The sequence below is a fragment of the Ilyonectria robusta genome, assembly GCF_021365365.1.
Source record: "Ilyonectria robusta strain PMI_751 chromosome Unknown BGZ61scaffold_8, whole genome shotgun sequence".
Classification (NCBI taxonomy): Eukaryota; Fungi; Ascomycota; class Sordariomycetes; order Hypocreales; family Nectriaceae; genus Ilyonectria; species Ilyonectria robusta.
This window is the reverse complement of record NW_025764442.1, coordinates 572,724-586,576: the sequence shown is the minus strand read 5'-3', so window position 1 is coordinate 586,576 and position 13,853 is coordinate 572,724. Positions and strand designations below refer to the sequence as shown.

Below are 13,853 nucleotides of genomic sequence, written 5' to 3'. Positions count from 1 at the left end.
CGCGTCCATCAAAACTAAACTGACATAACAAAAGAGAAAGCAACCATAACCCAACGCCGAGCCTTGTGACGCTAAATCTACCCATAAACATTCGCTCGCTAGCCTGATGCAACAACACTTCTACAACAATCCTCGCGGTTCACGCCGCCGCCCTCACCATGGGCTCCCACGGCTTGGCCAGGTTCCACAAATATACTTCGCCCACCGGCTCCTCGCCCAACTGCTTGACAAAGATGTGTTGGAACAGCGGCACCGATGAGAAGAGAGGTGCCACTGGGGTCATGGATGTCCGGTCCCAGCCAACGCTGAGGCCGTCGGTCCAGGCGGGCTGCTGAAGAAAGGCGTCGACCTTTTCGCGGTATGCGTCCCAGTCGTCGGCGTGGTCGTTGACGATGACCTGGAACCGCAGGCCCTGGATGTCAATGGTGATGCGCTGGACCGTGTTGGGGAAGCCGTGCGAGTACCCGCTGCTGAGGATCCACGTGTAGTCGGTCTGGTCGCCGTTGCTCTCCCAGTCGTACCAGACCTGCGTGCCGCACTCGGAGAAGTCGTTGAGCACCAGCCTGGCCTCGGCGTCGAAGCTCAGCGCGCAGTGCTGCGAGGCGATGCCGGGGAGCGACGGCAGCACGACGTCGCACGTGGCCGGGTCGGAGCCGAGCACGAAGGACCCGGGCCGCTTGGGCGCCTTGTCGAAGGACAGCTGGATGGCCTTGGCCGGCTTGCTGGAGATGAGGTTGGGCAAGCGGGAGGCGAGGATGGCCGAAGAGGCCGTGGGCACGGCGCGGAAGTCGTTGGAGGGGAGGTGGGCTGCTTTGTCGGCGAAGGAGCCACGCGCCGTTGGGACCAGCCAGGCGATGACGTCGGAGGGGCTCGACATTTTGAATAAGGGAATAATATGGACCAAGGTATTACAAGGAGTAGGGTGGGTATATATGGTGATGTCAAAAATCAGACAGGCGGCGAAGTAGTAATGAAAGTTGCTGCAAAGAGTGGCAGAGGGACGAGCGAGAGAGACTGTCCTCGGGTATATATATCAGATCGACTCAAACGAGAGAAGTCGACGAGCTGGTTGGTTCCGTTGGAGATGGAGCTGCAGGGCAATGAACTAAGAAAACACGATTGAATAAGATGGTTTGATTTGAGAGTTGACGTTCTACACTGAGGATTTATAGCCTCTGGGAGCGCTCCAGACAATATGTAGCCCTGGTGCGAGGGTCGAGGGTTGCCGCGGACAACCACCGCGTCCCCATCCCGCACGCGTCGCGAAAACACATGACAGACGACAGCCAGAGACGACCCCAGCGCCCGCCCGACTCGCAAACACCTGTTTCGTCGGGGCATCGCCATGTTGTGGGCGCGGCGTGCGTTGGCCAACGGCGCGTGTGTGAGCGCGGGAGCGTCGTGGCCAATCGTTTGGTGTGGACCCGTGTAAGTTGAGCGTAAGCGGCCGCCACCGAGGCCAGCGAGTGTCCTGCGCGACGGCAGCGTTGCGGGTGAATTTTTTTTTATTTTTTATTTTTTATTTATGGTGGGTTTGTGCTGGTTCCTCTGGACGAGACGGGCGATGCAGAGTGTGGGCGATCTGCGAGCGGGATTTGACGTGGCTGGCCGGGAGAGGCGGTGCCAAGAGCGTGGTGATGCCGCCGGTCGAGGTTGTGCGTCCAGGAAAGGCAACGGCTCGTCGGCGCTGGGACTTGGATGCATGAGTGCGGGATGCAGAAACTACGTGGATGCAGTGGCGAGCCGGCATTGCTGTCGACTTGGTGAAACTGGGAGTTGGGTCTCGTGAGCTCCGTCTAACATGCAGGCTCTGGCAGATACAAGTCGACGTGAGCAACTGCCGCCATTCGCAAGCCCCTTGACCGAGCGATAGGAGAGAGACGACGGATTCGACCAAGTGTTTTCAATGCACATATGAGGTATGAGTCACCGCGCAAAAAGATCATCGCTGCATAATATGTTGTGCGTCAAAGCATGTACAAGAATCAAGGTATCATAGTTCTCCCGCCTGCTCATCCCGGTCCTCGCGCGAGGCGTGGACAGCCTCTACGACGGCCACCTCTCGTGTCCTGGTCAACACGGTGCCGTCCTTGTCGAAGCCCGCCGCGAAGATCCGGACATGCTCCCCGAATTCCTGCAACCTCTGCGCTGGGATGGTCACGCTTGTCTCGAACGAGACCTTGCGCGCGTCGCCGACCTTGCGCACGGAGCTGGCGTCCGCCGAGTCTCCGTCCTGCGCGTAGAACCGCCACAGGCTGACCTCCGTGTCGCCGTTCCAGCTGACGTAGACGCTCGTCTCGGAGCCGTCCCGCAGCGCGACGATGGCGGGGACCTCCTTCGGACGGCCCGTCCACTCGAACCGGAAGCCGCGATAGCTCTGCACCGACGCCCCCGTCTCGAGGAAGGCGTTGAAGATGGGAGTCCCGTCGGCGCTGAACTCGGTCACGGCGCCTTCCTGGCCCCAGTTGACGAAGACGTTGCCGTTGGGGAGAACCTGCGTGTTGCCTTGGGACTGTGCTGAGAGGTTATCCGGCGAGATGTACGACTGGAGGACTAATGAGGAGTTGTTGGCGTGGTTGAGCTGCACGATCAGCGCCCGTGAGTGAGTGTGTAGCGTTGCCTGGCTCTTGTCTTTCTGGCTGAAAGTCGACGCCGAGTTGTCAAAGAACGAGATGGTCTCGATCGTGCCGTCGGCAGAGCGGTTCAGTAAGCGCGCATCGTGCTGCCAGCCAAAGTCGAGGCCTGGCGATAGCTCAAAGGTGGAGCGATCTCCTCCAAGCTGCCAAATAATGGAGCCATCGCGGCCGGACAGCTTATAGATGGTGCTTGTGTGCCGGGCCGAGATGAGGTAGTTGCCTTCGTCGTCCTTGTCGATGCTGTTGAGGTGAAAATAGTCCCAGGCATCGGGTGCGTCGAGGGCGGCTCCTGAAGGTAGGGGAGCGAGACTGTCTGATATGGGTCAGTATGGCTTCGAAACTCGGCCAACAAGAGTCCTACCAGCTGGTGACACAATGTCGAGTGAGTGGACCTCAAAGATGAGCTCGCCCGTCTCGATATCAACCTCCTGTAGGATACTATCGACAATCCAATTCTGTCCCTCAGACCCTCCATACGCAGTTAAGTCATACGGAACTGGGTTGTAAATCTCAACTAGCGCTGTCTTCTCGTTGACGATTCTAAGCTCGTGTAATGACGGGATCTTGTTCGTCAAGCTCTGAACCTGCGCAACTGGCCGGTACTGGTTGTCCAAGATTTGAAGTGTCCCATGACCCCGTCCGTGTCTTGAATCGATCGTGCCCTGAAACGCCTGGAGAACAGGCTGACCCTGGTATCTCGTGGCCTGGAAGTTGGCGACGAATCCGGACAGGTACCCCAGGCTTGACCAGACGAGATCGCCGTCGTCGCGGAGAATGTAGGCGGCGGGCTGCTCGGGGAAGACCGCTGGGCCTTTGAAGCTCGGGTACGGCGTCACAAAGATGAAGCCCGGCGAGATGTCGTCAGTGGCGGGAATGGTGATGTTGAGGCGCGGCGGAGACAGATCAGGGCGGGAGCGGAACTGCCATTCTGCGCACGCACATCCCGTAAGGGTCGCGAGGACGGAGACGAACCCGGTCGGCTTCATTGCGTTGAAGTTTGGGAGAACGATTGAATGGCGAAGGGAAGTCCCTTTATCTGGTCACTTACTTTGCGAAGGAGTAACTACTGCAGTCTCCCTTCACCTCACTTTGGAGGGAGACGTAAGGGAGCTACGCCCTAGCCTAGGAGTGAGGGAGGTTCCAACAGCACGCCATCGCCGGCCTAGTCAATGGCGCAAATTACCCCATGCATCCCCATGCATCCCCATGCAACTACTATATCTCTGCCGTCTGAGCGATTGCGGCGGGCGTTGTGCAACCGCTGCCTTTGCTGTAGCGTACGTACGGCGTGGGACGTTGACTTACAAAAGGGTTGTAGGAGGATCGGTGATGGAGACGGAAACGCGCGGCCGACGTGCTCGATATGGGGGTGGAGACAGGGACCCGCTGGAAGCAGCACAAGAGCTGTTAGTGGGTTGCATGTGGCGCGGGCTCTGGCACTAACATTTGCGCCATTGCGGAACCAATTGCGCGAGTGCCAGGGCTGCATGACGTTCTCATCGACGCGCAGATAGCTCAAGGGTCTTGATGAGTGCTGCGAACGCTTCAGGATTAATACCGAATGGCAGCTTTTTAACTCTAAGACTTTGAGTTTCAGGTCGCTTTTCTCGAGGGAGAAGGGTTTCCGTGTATTGATTGATCTGCAAGGGAATTTGCCCAGGGAACTGTCACCGCCGACCCGACTGGCCCGTGGCAGAGACAAGTGAGCATCGCAACTTGGTTCAAATAACCAACATGCGGTACTTGACGTGGCTACGGCCAGCTTGCCTAGTTGGCTCAATGCTGGCTGCATCGACAGCAGCTTTGCCACCGCAGCCGCACGATCAGATACTATTATCCGGGGAAGATGCATCGCCCGATAGCCATGGCAGTGAGACACCTGCGGACACTACCGGCAAGTCTAGCAATGGCAGGAAGAACATTGTCTTCATCCTCACCGACGACCAGGATGCCGTGATGGACTCTGTCTCCTACATGCCGCTATTGCACAAGCACATTGCCGACCAAGGCACCTCATTCGTCAACCACTTCACCACCACTGCCATTTGCTGTCCGTCCCGCGTCTCGCTCTGGACTGGCAAGCAGCCTCACAACACGAATGTGACCGATGTTAGTCCTCCATATGGTAAGCATTTCTTATCACACTGCATTATCGGTGTCGCTTGAGTAGCATTGCTAACCTACCAAGGCGGCTTCCCCAAGTTTGTCTCCCAGGGCCTAAACGACAACTATCTCCCCGTCTGGCTGCAGGAGGCTGGCTACAACACCTATTACACAGGGAAGCTGTTCAACGCCCATAACATCTACAACTATGACTCGCCGTACCCTGCGGCATGGACCGGCACAAACTTCCTCCTGGACCCGGGCACCTATTCCTATCTCAATCCCATCTACCAGCGCAATCGCGAGGCACCTGTGCGACACCATGGAGAGCACACGTCAGACCTGATTGCTGGGTATGCTCGCGAGCTACTCGGGGAGGCCATTGACGCCGAGAACCCCTTCTTCCTTGCCATTGCACCCATTGCACCACACTCCAACATTGACTTCAACCGCGGCGGTGGTGCGCCTCATATGACCACTCCAATCCCGGCCAAGAGACACTCTCATCTCTTCGAGGGAGTCAAGGTCCCACGGTCAGACAACTTCAACCCCGACTCGGTATGTGTTCTCTTCTAGCGCTTGCTGGCCTTGTTGCTCACATACACACAGCCCAGCGGTGTGAGCTGGATCCGTAAACTGCCCAAGCTGAGCGAGTCTTCAGTTTCATATATCGATGACTACTATCGTGCTCGACTTCAAGCATTGCAGGCAGTCGACGAGATCATCGAGCAAGTCGTCACTCAGCTCGACGAGGCTGGCCTGCTCGACGATACTTACATCATTTACTCCTCCGACAACGGGTTCCACCTCGGGCAGCACAGATTGCCCCCCGGAAAGGAATGTGGCTTTGACGAGGACATTCGAGTTCCTCTCTTCGTGCGCGGCCCAGGCGTAGCTGCTGGCTCCGTTGAGGATACCGTGACAACTCACATCGATCTGGCCCCGACGATTCTCAAGCTGGCCGGAGTTGAACTCCGCCCTGACTTTGATGGCACCCCTATTCCAGTGCAGAAGGATGAGGCTAGCATCATCAGACACGAGCATGTTGCAGTCGAATATTGGGGAATGGCGCTTGCAGAGGGTGAAACGGGGGGGTTCGGTTTGTTCACCCTTTGTCGCATGATAATGTCTGGTTGCTGACAGATGCTACAGATGGAAAAGGGCAGTATGTTATCCGAAACAATACCTACAAGGGAGTTCGTATAGTCCACCAGAACTATGACCTTTACTACTCGGCCTGGTGCAACAATGAGCACGAGCTCTACGACATCAAGGCATGTTCCCCTCATTCCTAGACTATGCCGAAAATTGTTAACATCGTATTAGAAGGACCCAGGGCAACTGAACAACCTCGTTCGCGGAGCAGGAGCCTTTGGCCCCGAACACTTGTCCCTCCTCGGGACCAGCATCACCCGGGTAGTTGACCGTCTAGACTCCCTCATGCTGGTGCTAAAGTCATGTAGAGGTAAGACGTGCGTAGAGCCTTGGAAGATTCTGCACCCACAAGGTGATGTGGAAAGTCTACAAGATGCTCTCCAGCAGAAGTATGATGGGTTTTATCAGCTGCAGGTCAAGGTTCACTTTGATCGATGCGAGGATGGATATATTGTCGACGCCGAGGGGCCTCAAGTTGGCTACCAATACCGTGATGGGTTGGAGTGGCATCATTGGACTTAAATGAGGTCTGCTGACTGAAGATCTTATCTTGTTTAGAACCTACGCCATGTCGTTCTACGCCATGTCGTTATATGGACATCTCTCCATCCTAAGGGTCCTGGAGCTACACATGCCTAAAGATGGGGCGACGGTGTATGAAAAGTTGAGCCCAATCACTCAAGGGCCTCAGATGAAGTGTTAGACAAAGCGGCCTTGGCATGCTCCTGTGGATATTATTACGAACAACTGGTGTTGATTGTCTTGGCAAAATAGAAGAGTTTTCATAAGAGTGGAGTGTCCGGGACCACCGTTGATGATGTGATGACTTGAACCACGACGGGTCCACAGGCGCTCTGTAGACATAACATGATGGATCATGTGCTGACGACACATGGCCTTGCTCATGGATGTACTGTGGTAGTTCCATGTGCTCTTCACCGTACCAGAGTGGCCTCGGCCGTGATGCAGGTCCGAGATGGCCTCAAAAACCTTGACACATAGTCCGGATATAATGCAAGGTCAATGCTTCAAGAATGGGACGACGATTTGTCTGTTTTGAGCACCTTGCACCGTCTGGTGATGGAGATCCAGGTTGCCCCTGAAGCTTCCATCGCCTCTTCCGGCCCTTGCTCGTGACGACTGGGGTTTGAGACTCAGCTTTGGTAGGAACCCGTAGGAACCCGAACACGGCCAGAAATACCCCGCTGATCAAAGTAGAAGAACTCATGGCCCAAAATACCTAGTTACGGTAAACGAGTCGGGTGTCTCATCGCCGTCGCCCATGTCATTTTGCATTTCAGCGAACTCATGTAAGGCCTTGGAGTGGCTTTGCTGGGTTAGTTGGACCCACCAACTGTGGCGTCGCCGTGAGATCCAAATTGGCACCCGTGCTTTTCGAGTTCAGGCAAGGCAAATCAATGATTTGAGATCCGAATGGACACTGAAGGCATTATTTTTCAAGAAATCCCCTTTTTATTCCGGGAGGATGCTGTAGAAGTTGTTGATAAAGGCGCCGATTGAGCGTGGTAATTCACGGCTGCTCATTGGACACGCCGGCGTGGCAGCCATAATTCCAAGGCAGAAATTCGGAAACTGCCGACCTTGACCCGAGGAGCATCTCACGACAGCTCTGCACATCAAGCAACCTCACATCTCGAAGCCCAATTGAACCCGCAACATGGCTTCCGACACTGCTTCCGAGCCGCGGCGTACGTCATACCCGCTGGATTGATCCCCAGCGCCAATTTCCCCGGTCTCAATCGCTAACTCCCGCCGCAGAAGCGACCCGCGAGGAGATGCGCGATGCCCGTCTCCCCATCGCCTACCGAGACAGCTGCGCCCACCTCCTGATCCCCCTCAACAAGTGCCGAAGGGATACGTGGTACGCTCCTTGGAAGTGCACGGTAAGTTTACTGCTGGGCTGTGCGGTTGCGGCCGCGCCGCCTACTCCCACGATTCCGCCGAGGACAAAACGCTCACAGCCACGGGATGGTCAGGACGAGCGACACGGTTACGAGAAGTGCCAATACGTCGAATTCAAGAAGCGAGTCGCCAAGATGGACGAGTTGAGGGAGTCGAAGGACGGCGCGCGATCCAACTAGACGGGCTTGTTGGAGCGTGGCGGCCGGCCGGACGGATTGTACATATACAACTGTGTAAGGAATGGGAATAGAGGCTTCCACCAAGACCAACATGCGGATCCAAGCGGCGTGAAGCGTGAACCTCTGAGTTGGTGCGAGATGTGTACTAACCGTAGGAATGAGTTGGGATGCCGTTGGGAGCCACACGGCAGGGAAGGGAGGCTCTGCGTGAACGGGTACGACCCATTGGTCCAAGCAACGACAAGTGATATCACCTGGAGGGACCTCCCAGGGTACCGACGACAGCCATGTAGGAGGAAAGATGATATTCATTGATCGAGCCGGTTTATCCCATCGAAATGCCCAAGCAACGAGGAAGTGGCAACAGCTGGAACGGGATTCCTCACGAGCGGGACGCCGACGGGAGCCCAACACCGATGACGAAAGGGATTCCACGATGGACCAGGTTTCTCGTCGAAGTGATATCAGCAGCGGGGACAAAAATGTCGGAGGACGACCTTGTCAATAACCTTGAACGGAACCTGGATGGTTGGGAAAGAATGTGACCAAGGCAGACAGGCATCATCGTACGAGCAAAGTACTTGTCGGGAACCAGCTGCAGTTCTCTACTCAAGTCCCCGACCAGAGCCGCACGAAATAATGGAGGCTCTGCATGGACGACCAGGTTCATCCAGGCGAAGGACTCGTGGCATCAAACACGCCAGCGTTCACAGAGTCGATGCATTGTCAACGAGACGCCGATGGCAGCCGCAGGACGGTGAGGGAAGCACGATTAGATTGACCAAGTTGACGCGATCGATGCCCATTGCAGAGTGCCTTGCGATCAAGACCTGGAGGGAACCGGACGATGGATATGGCAACCCAAGGCCTAAATGACAGGGTTGATGTTAACTATGTGCTAATAGTTGAAATACCGAGAGGGTTTGAACAGAGCCTCTTATGAATGCCCCACTGATGAGAGCCGCACAACGAGTAAAGGGAGCGCATGGGTGAGATCACGGGCTGTTTTTTTTGTGGATTGACAGGATGGCGATGGTGGGACGCCCAGTCAATGTTGAATAGCGTCGCAATCGTGGCCATACAGATGATGAGTCTGCCTGGTCGATGACTGATGATATCCAGTCCTGGCATGAATGCGGCCGAAACCAATTAGCGACAAAAGCAAGACTGCGGCATCGGCCCTGTCTCAGCGTGGCATGAATAAGTATATAATAAGCACTCTCGCCCGGAATTTAGTCTAGCGGGATCGAAACAGACTCATCAGAGATCGTGCAAGCTGACTAAATATTGTGCGAGCAACACTACCCATATATCCCGTCTCTGGCTACAATGGATGAACCAGGTCGGGTCAACAGCCATGGCCACCACCGAGGTATACCAGCGCGGTTAGAACATTGACTGACATTGCTTGAGGATCGACACCCACCAGCCCTGGTGCAAAGGGACCGCGTTAAGACGTGTCCAAGCTGAGCGCGCTCCGTCGGTAGAGACTTTGACGACAAGGCTGGTGACGGAGTCTCTTGGCCACCGGGGCTCCACCCCTTTGATGTCCGTTCTGCCAGGAGGTAGTGCTCCGTGCATCGTCATCCTCGTCATCCTCATCGCGGCTACCCGAGGTTGAAGGAAATGGGAGCAGATCCATCGCTCAACCCAGGTCAATCTGGGCGAAACTGATCGTCATCGCTCTGTTAGTGTCTCGGCAGCCCCAAGTCACCATCCGAGTCAACACAAGGACCACTTTAGGGAATCCCGGCGCAGCCGAAGAGAAAAACACATCTTGCCAAGCTCTCGTTTCACCTCGGTTCGGAGAAAATGAAAAGCTTTCATGGCAATAAGTCGCTTGCAGAGGATGGAACACACAGCCAAATCCATCCCATGTAAGTCGACAGACGTGCTCTCCGACGGGTGGCTTGCTTTGGGCAAATCCGCATCGGGCCACTCGACGTGATTATCAGATCAGATCCACTCGCTTGGATCCCCTGGCCTTGAGGCTCTTTTGCGGCTCCTTGGCGGCTCCATCCGATCCCACCAGATTGCACCTAACGTCAAGGCGTGAAACTGACCCACCACTTACAATAGCCGGCATTAGCAAACTCTTATTCAACGACGGTCCACAATTGCCATATGAACAGGCATCTCACCTACCGCCGCTCTCTTGGCACTGCCAATTCGGTCACTTTGTGGATTTCCGACTGCTCTGCGGAATGCCTGTGACCCAATTGTTGCAAGAACGCCTGTGGGTTACACTGAACAGTGGAGAAATGGCACAACACGACGACTGGGCACAACGATGATCGTGTGGAACCACTATTTGAATTCTCTTATATAACACTTTGGTCGGAACCCGACCGAATGACACATATCATACACTAGTAAAATCGCTCAGTCTTGGAAATGGCTGTGCGCAATATCTCAGGGGAAAATAGGAAAAGGCCGGTGTGCTAAATGGTAGGCTCAGAACAAGGCGTTATCGCCACAGTCAAACACGCCCTGCACTGAACTGTCATCGGAGTTCATGAGGTCGATGAGCTCGGTGACCGAGGACCACAGGCCGGCACCGTTGATGAAGAGGGAAATGAAGATGAGGAAGAAGTTGATGCAAGCCAGGGTGGTCTTCTTCCATCCGTTGAACTTGACATCCCAGTTGATGTGGAGCCAGAAGATGGCGCTCAGGCCAAAGGTGAACCAGGAGATGGTGGTGGCGGAGGCAATGGACAGGATGGAGTCGAAGACCGGGATGGCGTTGGAGAGGAGGAAGCAGAGGACCCAGAAGACGGTGACAATGGTCATCCAGATGGACCACGAGCGGACAGTGTTGGCAGTCATCTCGTGGGTCAACTTGGACCGCTTCATGACCTCGACGTAGACATACTTGATACCGGTGTGGCCGAAAGCCAGACCGGTCGAGAAGACGGCGGGGAGCACAATGCCGTATGCAATCTGGGCGGTGACGTGAGGAGCAGAGCCCAGGGCAGGCGAGACAGTGTACTCGCCAGCAAGGCAGTAGATTGCAATGGCGACGATGGTGTAGAAGCTAATGGACGACACCTCGAGGCAAGCCAGGGCAAAGTTGAAGTCGTTGACAGGGTCAATCATCTCAGCCATGTACGAAACGAAGTTGATGTTTCCGGAGTAAGCGTAGCAGATCTTGAGGCAGGCGTTGAGGCCCTCGCGGAAGCTAGGCTTGCCGACAATGAGGATCTCCTTGTCCCAGTTGGGGGGAGCATCGGTAGGGTTGCTGACGCCCAGGCTGATCATGACGATGAGGGCGGCGGCGATGACACTGATACAGCAGGGCAGACCGCTCTGGGAGACGAACTTGGCGGTACGGGGCGCGCAGAGAACCCAGCAGCCGAGGCAGCCGATGCCAATATAGCCGACGGTGCACAGCGAGTGGCCGGAGATGGTGTTGAAGGCGATGGACAGGGTGACGGAGGCGGAGGCGGCGGTCATGATGACCTGGATGAGCAGACCGATTCCAGCAACAACCTCGAAGGTAGGACCTCCGACTACCTTGGCCATGTCGACAACGTTGAGGACATGCTGGTGGCGGCTGTAGAACTGCTTGAGTTCGAAGGCGGTATACCATGAGAGGCATCCAATACCGATGATGGCGATGATGCCAGGGATGATTCCAAAGACTTTGAGCACGCCAGGAAGCGACAACACGCCCAAACCAACTTGATTAGTGAGCAGAGCCTGCGTTTTTATCACCGTTAGCTCTATTCCTCTCTATCTCGGGGTGTTGTGGCTTACGAAGACGGTATCCCACTTGGTCATGGTGCGGAAGTTTTTGCTGCCCTCACCACCACCAAAGCCATTGTCCGCAACTTTCCCAGACCGCAGATCGGGACCAGTGGCCTTCTCATGGTCAATTTTGTCTTTGCTGTCGGTCTTGCTTGAGTCGAAGCCATGGTCAGAAGGGTAGATGGCGTTGTTCGCCTCTTGTGGGTAAGCAGCCATGGCTGGTAATTTTGGAGTTTTGTTCACTCAGTGTTTAGGCACAAGCTTTATATAAGGACACTCTTAGTTTTCTGACATGAACTTTATATAAGGTCTGTCGGGATATTTGTTGAGCTTATATGTGTCAAGGAGGGAAGAAAGTATATTTGATGGAGGGGAAATAGATGAACGAGGAGGGAGGAGATGGAATTGAGGATGGGAAAGATCGACTGTCTGAATGTTGATGAGGACAATATATATATCAACAATGTTGAGGAGACAGGGAAGAGGCACGGAGAGCAAGAGTAGGAGCAGGAGAGAAGCTCGGAATTCCCTCTCGCCGCTCCACGATGATCCTGGTCCACAGACATTCTGGGGCGGTGTCCCTCTCCAGGCGGCAAACCCGTGAGCGCATCTCCATTGCCCTAATCGGATGACTAGACCATTTCAAATGGGGTAGAGGCATTTGCACCAGAGCAATCTCCCCATGGTGGAGCGACGCGGAGCGGGACCCTTTGGCACAAAATCGGGGTAGCTCGGCCACACGGGGCCCAAGGAAAACGGGGGACCGTCTCCTGGATAACCTTGGGGCGACATGGAGATGGTGGATATGCTTCCTGGGCTGGGCATTGTATCTCGTCGAATTGGTCGTGTCAGGTCATGGAGCCCCAATGAAGATGCCGGAGCTGACTCTGGAGAATGGCTGCCTTCTCCATGGGGTGAGGGACGAATTGGACACGAGAATGCGAATGACCCGTGGGGGATGGGACAGGCTACTCCATTCCAGAAGCTGTGATGTTACGTACTGGGACGTGTGCTTGGCCCGGGCCGGCCGTCATCCTAGAGGTTTGAGTCCGGTCCGGTCGAGCAGAGGCCGATGGTCTTGGACCTCTATTGCCAAGTGTCTGCTGGTCTGTCTGTCTAATATGCTCTTAATCTTCACCATTGACTGTTTGTGTCTCCCAATCCCCCTCAGAGTCGAAGTAGGCGCACCCTCGCTGTACAGTGACGGAAGAGGCGTCTACTGACGAACGTCTCTGGCGGTGGCGAAGAACTCTTAGTGCAAGGGTGGCAGACGCAAGCTGGCGGAGCCGCACGCCGCCTTGTGACGACGGCGCCACGGCGGCTCGGCGGCGGTCTAAGGGTCTTGTGGTCGTTAGAACAACGCTATCCGAGGCTGACGGCGGCCCATCACCTTTGGCCACTAGACCCAGGGGGGAGGATCGGGGTGGAGCTGCGGCGGAACAAGGCCTGACCTGGGATCTGGGACGCGGCATTGCTTTGCTGAGACGAACGAGACTGACGTTTCTACCATTGGCTCGGGAGGGAAAGGTCTCTCCCGTCGGACGCAGAGAGAAAGGGATCCTTCGCCCACGGCCCAACAGGCATGATCTGGCAGCAGCCAAGCTGGCCACGCATGACGAATTAACGACTGTGCGTTCACGTCCATCCTGGTTTGCCTAACTGGGAACAAGCGACAGGGACGGGGCCAATGGCAGACGCACGGATTGCCGCGAGACAGATCCATCAAGGCACGGGGCGGGTAGGCCAAGGCGGACGAAGGGAAACGGGCATGATGAGAAACGCCAGAGGTCATTTATTGTCCGCCAAGCTGATAACATGTTTCTTTGTTTGAGGATGCCTCTAACAACCAGACGCCAGTGTCATTAGTTCTTCTTTAACCTCGCCACCGAGGCCCGGGGGAAAGTCTCCTGTAGTTTAAGAATTGACTAAGACATCCATCGCAGCGACTGTGGCCCGCGACTCTGCGGCCCCTGTCCCTGTCTCCGTGACGTCTTTCTGGCGCATATACACAGCGGCTATCCACCATGTGCATTGCAGAGCGGCCACCGTCGGCGCCAAGGACGACAGTCACCCGCTTCTAGTCGTATTCTAGAAACAAGCCGGCGAGGTG

The 13,853-nt window shown here is 55.6% G+C and overlaps 5 protein-coding genes across 5 annotated transcripts; 2 read left to right on the top strand and 3 right to left on the bottom strand.

Moving 5' to 3' along the window:
* Positions 1-10: 10 nt before the first annotated feature.
* BGZ61DRAFT_219873 (uncharacterized protein) lies at positions 11-1,015 on the bottom strand. Its single transcript, XM_046238093.1, has one exon. It carries the CDS (start codon positions 875-877, stop codon positions 140-142), a length of 738 nt encoding a protein of 245 aa, XP_046105258.1. The 5' UTR covers positions 878-1,015; the 3' UTR covers positions 11-139.
* Positions 1,016-1,528: 513 nt separating this feature from the next.
* BGZ61DRAFT_449801 (ASST-domain-containing protein) lies at positions 1,529-3,970 on the bottom strand. Its single transcript, XM_046245654.1, has 2 exons — positions 2,998-3,970; positions 1,529-2,949 (listed from the first exon to the last, which is right to left on the bottom strand). Exons 1-2 carry the CDS (start codon positions 3,620-3,622, stop codon positions 1,994-1,996), a joined length of 1,581 nt encoding a protein of 526 aa, XP_046105257.1. The 5' UTR covers positions 3,623-3,970; the 3' UTR covers positions 1,529-1,993.
* A 180-nt stretch (positions 3,971-4,150) lies between these two features.
* Positions 4,151-6,468, top strand: BGZ61DRAFT_219729 (alkaline-phosphatase-like protein). Its single transcript, XM_046238091.1, has 5 exons — positions 4,151-4,761; positions 4,825-5,297; positions 5,349-5,838; positions 5,892-6,013; positions 6,066-6,468. Exons 1-5 carry the CDS (start codon positions 4,371-4,373, stop codon positions 6,414-6,416), a joined length of 1,827 nt encoding a protein of 608 aa, XP_046105256.1. The 5' UTR covers positions 4,151-4,370; the 3' UTR covers positions 6,417-6,468.
* A 1,104-nt stretch (positions 6,469-7,572) lies between these two features.
* Positions 7,573-7,996, top strand: BGZ61DRAFT_531552 (NADH-ubiquinone oxidoreductase B18 subunit; the record flags this gene model as incomplete). The annotated part of the gene is made up of 3 exons (XM_046253723.1): positions 7,573-7,603; positions 7,674-7,798; positions 7,877-7,996. 3 exons carry the CDS (start codon positions 7,573-7,575, stop codon positions 7,994-7,996), a joined length of 276 nt encoding a protein of 91 aa, XP_046105255.1.
* Positions 7,997-9,988: 1,992 nt separating this feature from the next.
* Positions 9,989-12,079, bottom strand: BGZ61DRAFT_219794 (transmembrane amino acid transporter protein-domain-containing protein). The gene is made up of 3 exons (XM_046238092.1): positions 11,753-12,079; positions 10,138-11,695; positions 9,989-10,065 (listed from the first exon to the last, which is right to left on the bottom strand). Exons 1-2 carry the CDS (start codon positions 11,957-11,959, stop codon positions 10,451-10,453), a joined length of 1,452 nt encoding a protein of 483 aa, XP_046105254.1. The 5' UTR covers positions 11,960-12,079; the 3' UTR covers positions 9,989-10,065; positions 10,138-10,450.
* Between the last annotated feature and the right edge of the window lie 1,774 nt (positions 12,080-13,853).

What these genes read in the sequence shown, in the direction of transcription:
- BGZ61DRAFT_219873 (XM_046238093.1), bottom strand. Translation starts at nt 877, where the DNA reads ATGTCGAGCCCCTCCGACGTCATCGCCTGGCTGGTCCCAACGGCGCGT.
- BGZ61DRAFT_449801 (XM_046245654.1), bottom strand. Translation starts at nt 3,622, where the DNA reads ATGAAGCCGACCGGGTTCGTCTCCGTCCTCGCGACCCTTACGGGATGT. An exon ending in CGACATTGTGTCACCAGCTG is followed by an intron (nt 2,950 to 2,997) that starts GTAGGACTCTTG and finishes GACCCATATCAG; the next exon opens with ACAGTCTCGCTCCCCTACCT.
- BGZ61DRAFT_219729 (XM_046238091.1), top strand. Translation starts at nt 4,371, where the DNA reads ATGCGGTACTTGACGTGGCTACGGCCAGCTTGCCTAGTTGGCTCAATG. An exon ending in CGATGTTAGTCCTCCATATG is followed by an intron (nt 4,762 to 4,824) that starts GTAAGCATTTCT and finishes TAACCTACCAAG; the next exon opens with GCGGCTTCCCCAAGTTTGTC. An exon ending in ACGAGCTCTACGACATCAAG is followed by an intron (nt 6,014 to 6,065) that starts GCATGTTCCCCT and finishes ACATCGTATTAG; the next exon opens with AAGGACCCAGGGCAACTGAA.
- BGZ61DRAFT_219794 (XM_046238092.1), bottom strand. Translation starts at nt 11,959, where the DNA reads ATGGCTGCTTACCCACAAGAGGCGAACAACGCCATCTACCCTTCTGAC. An exon ending in CCAAGTGGGATACCGTCTTC is followed by an intron (nt 11,696 to 11,752) that starts GTAAGCCACAAC and finishes ATAAAAACGCAG; the next exon opens with GCTCTGCTCACTAATCAAGT.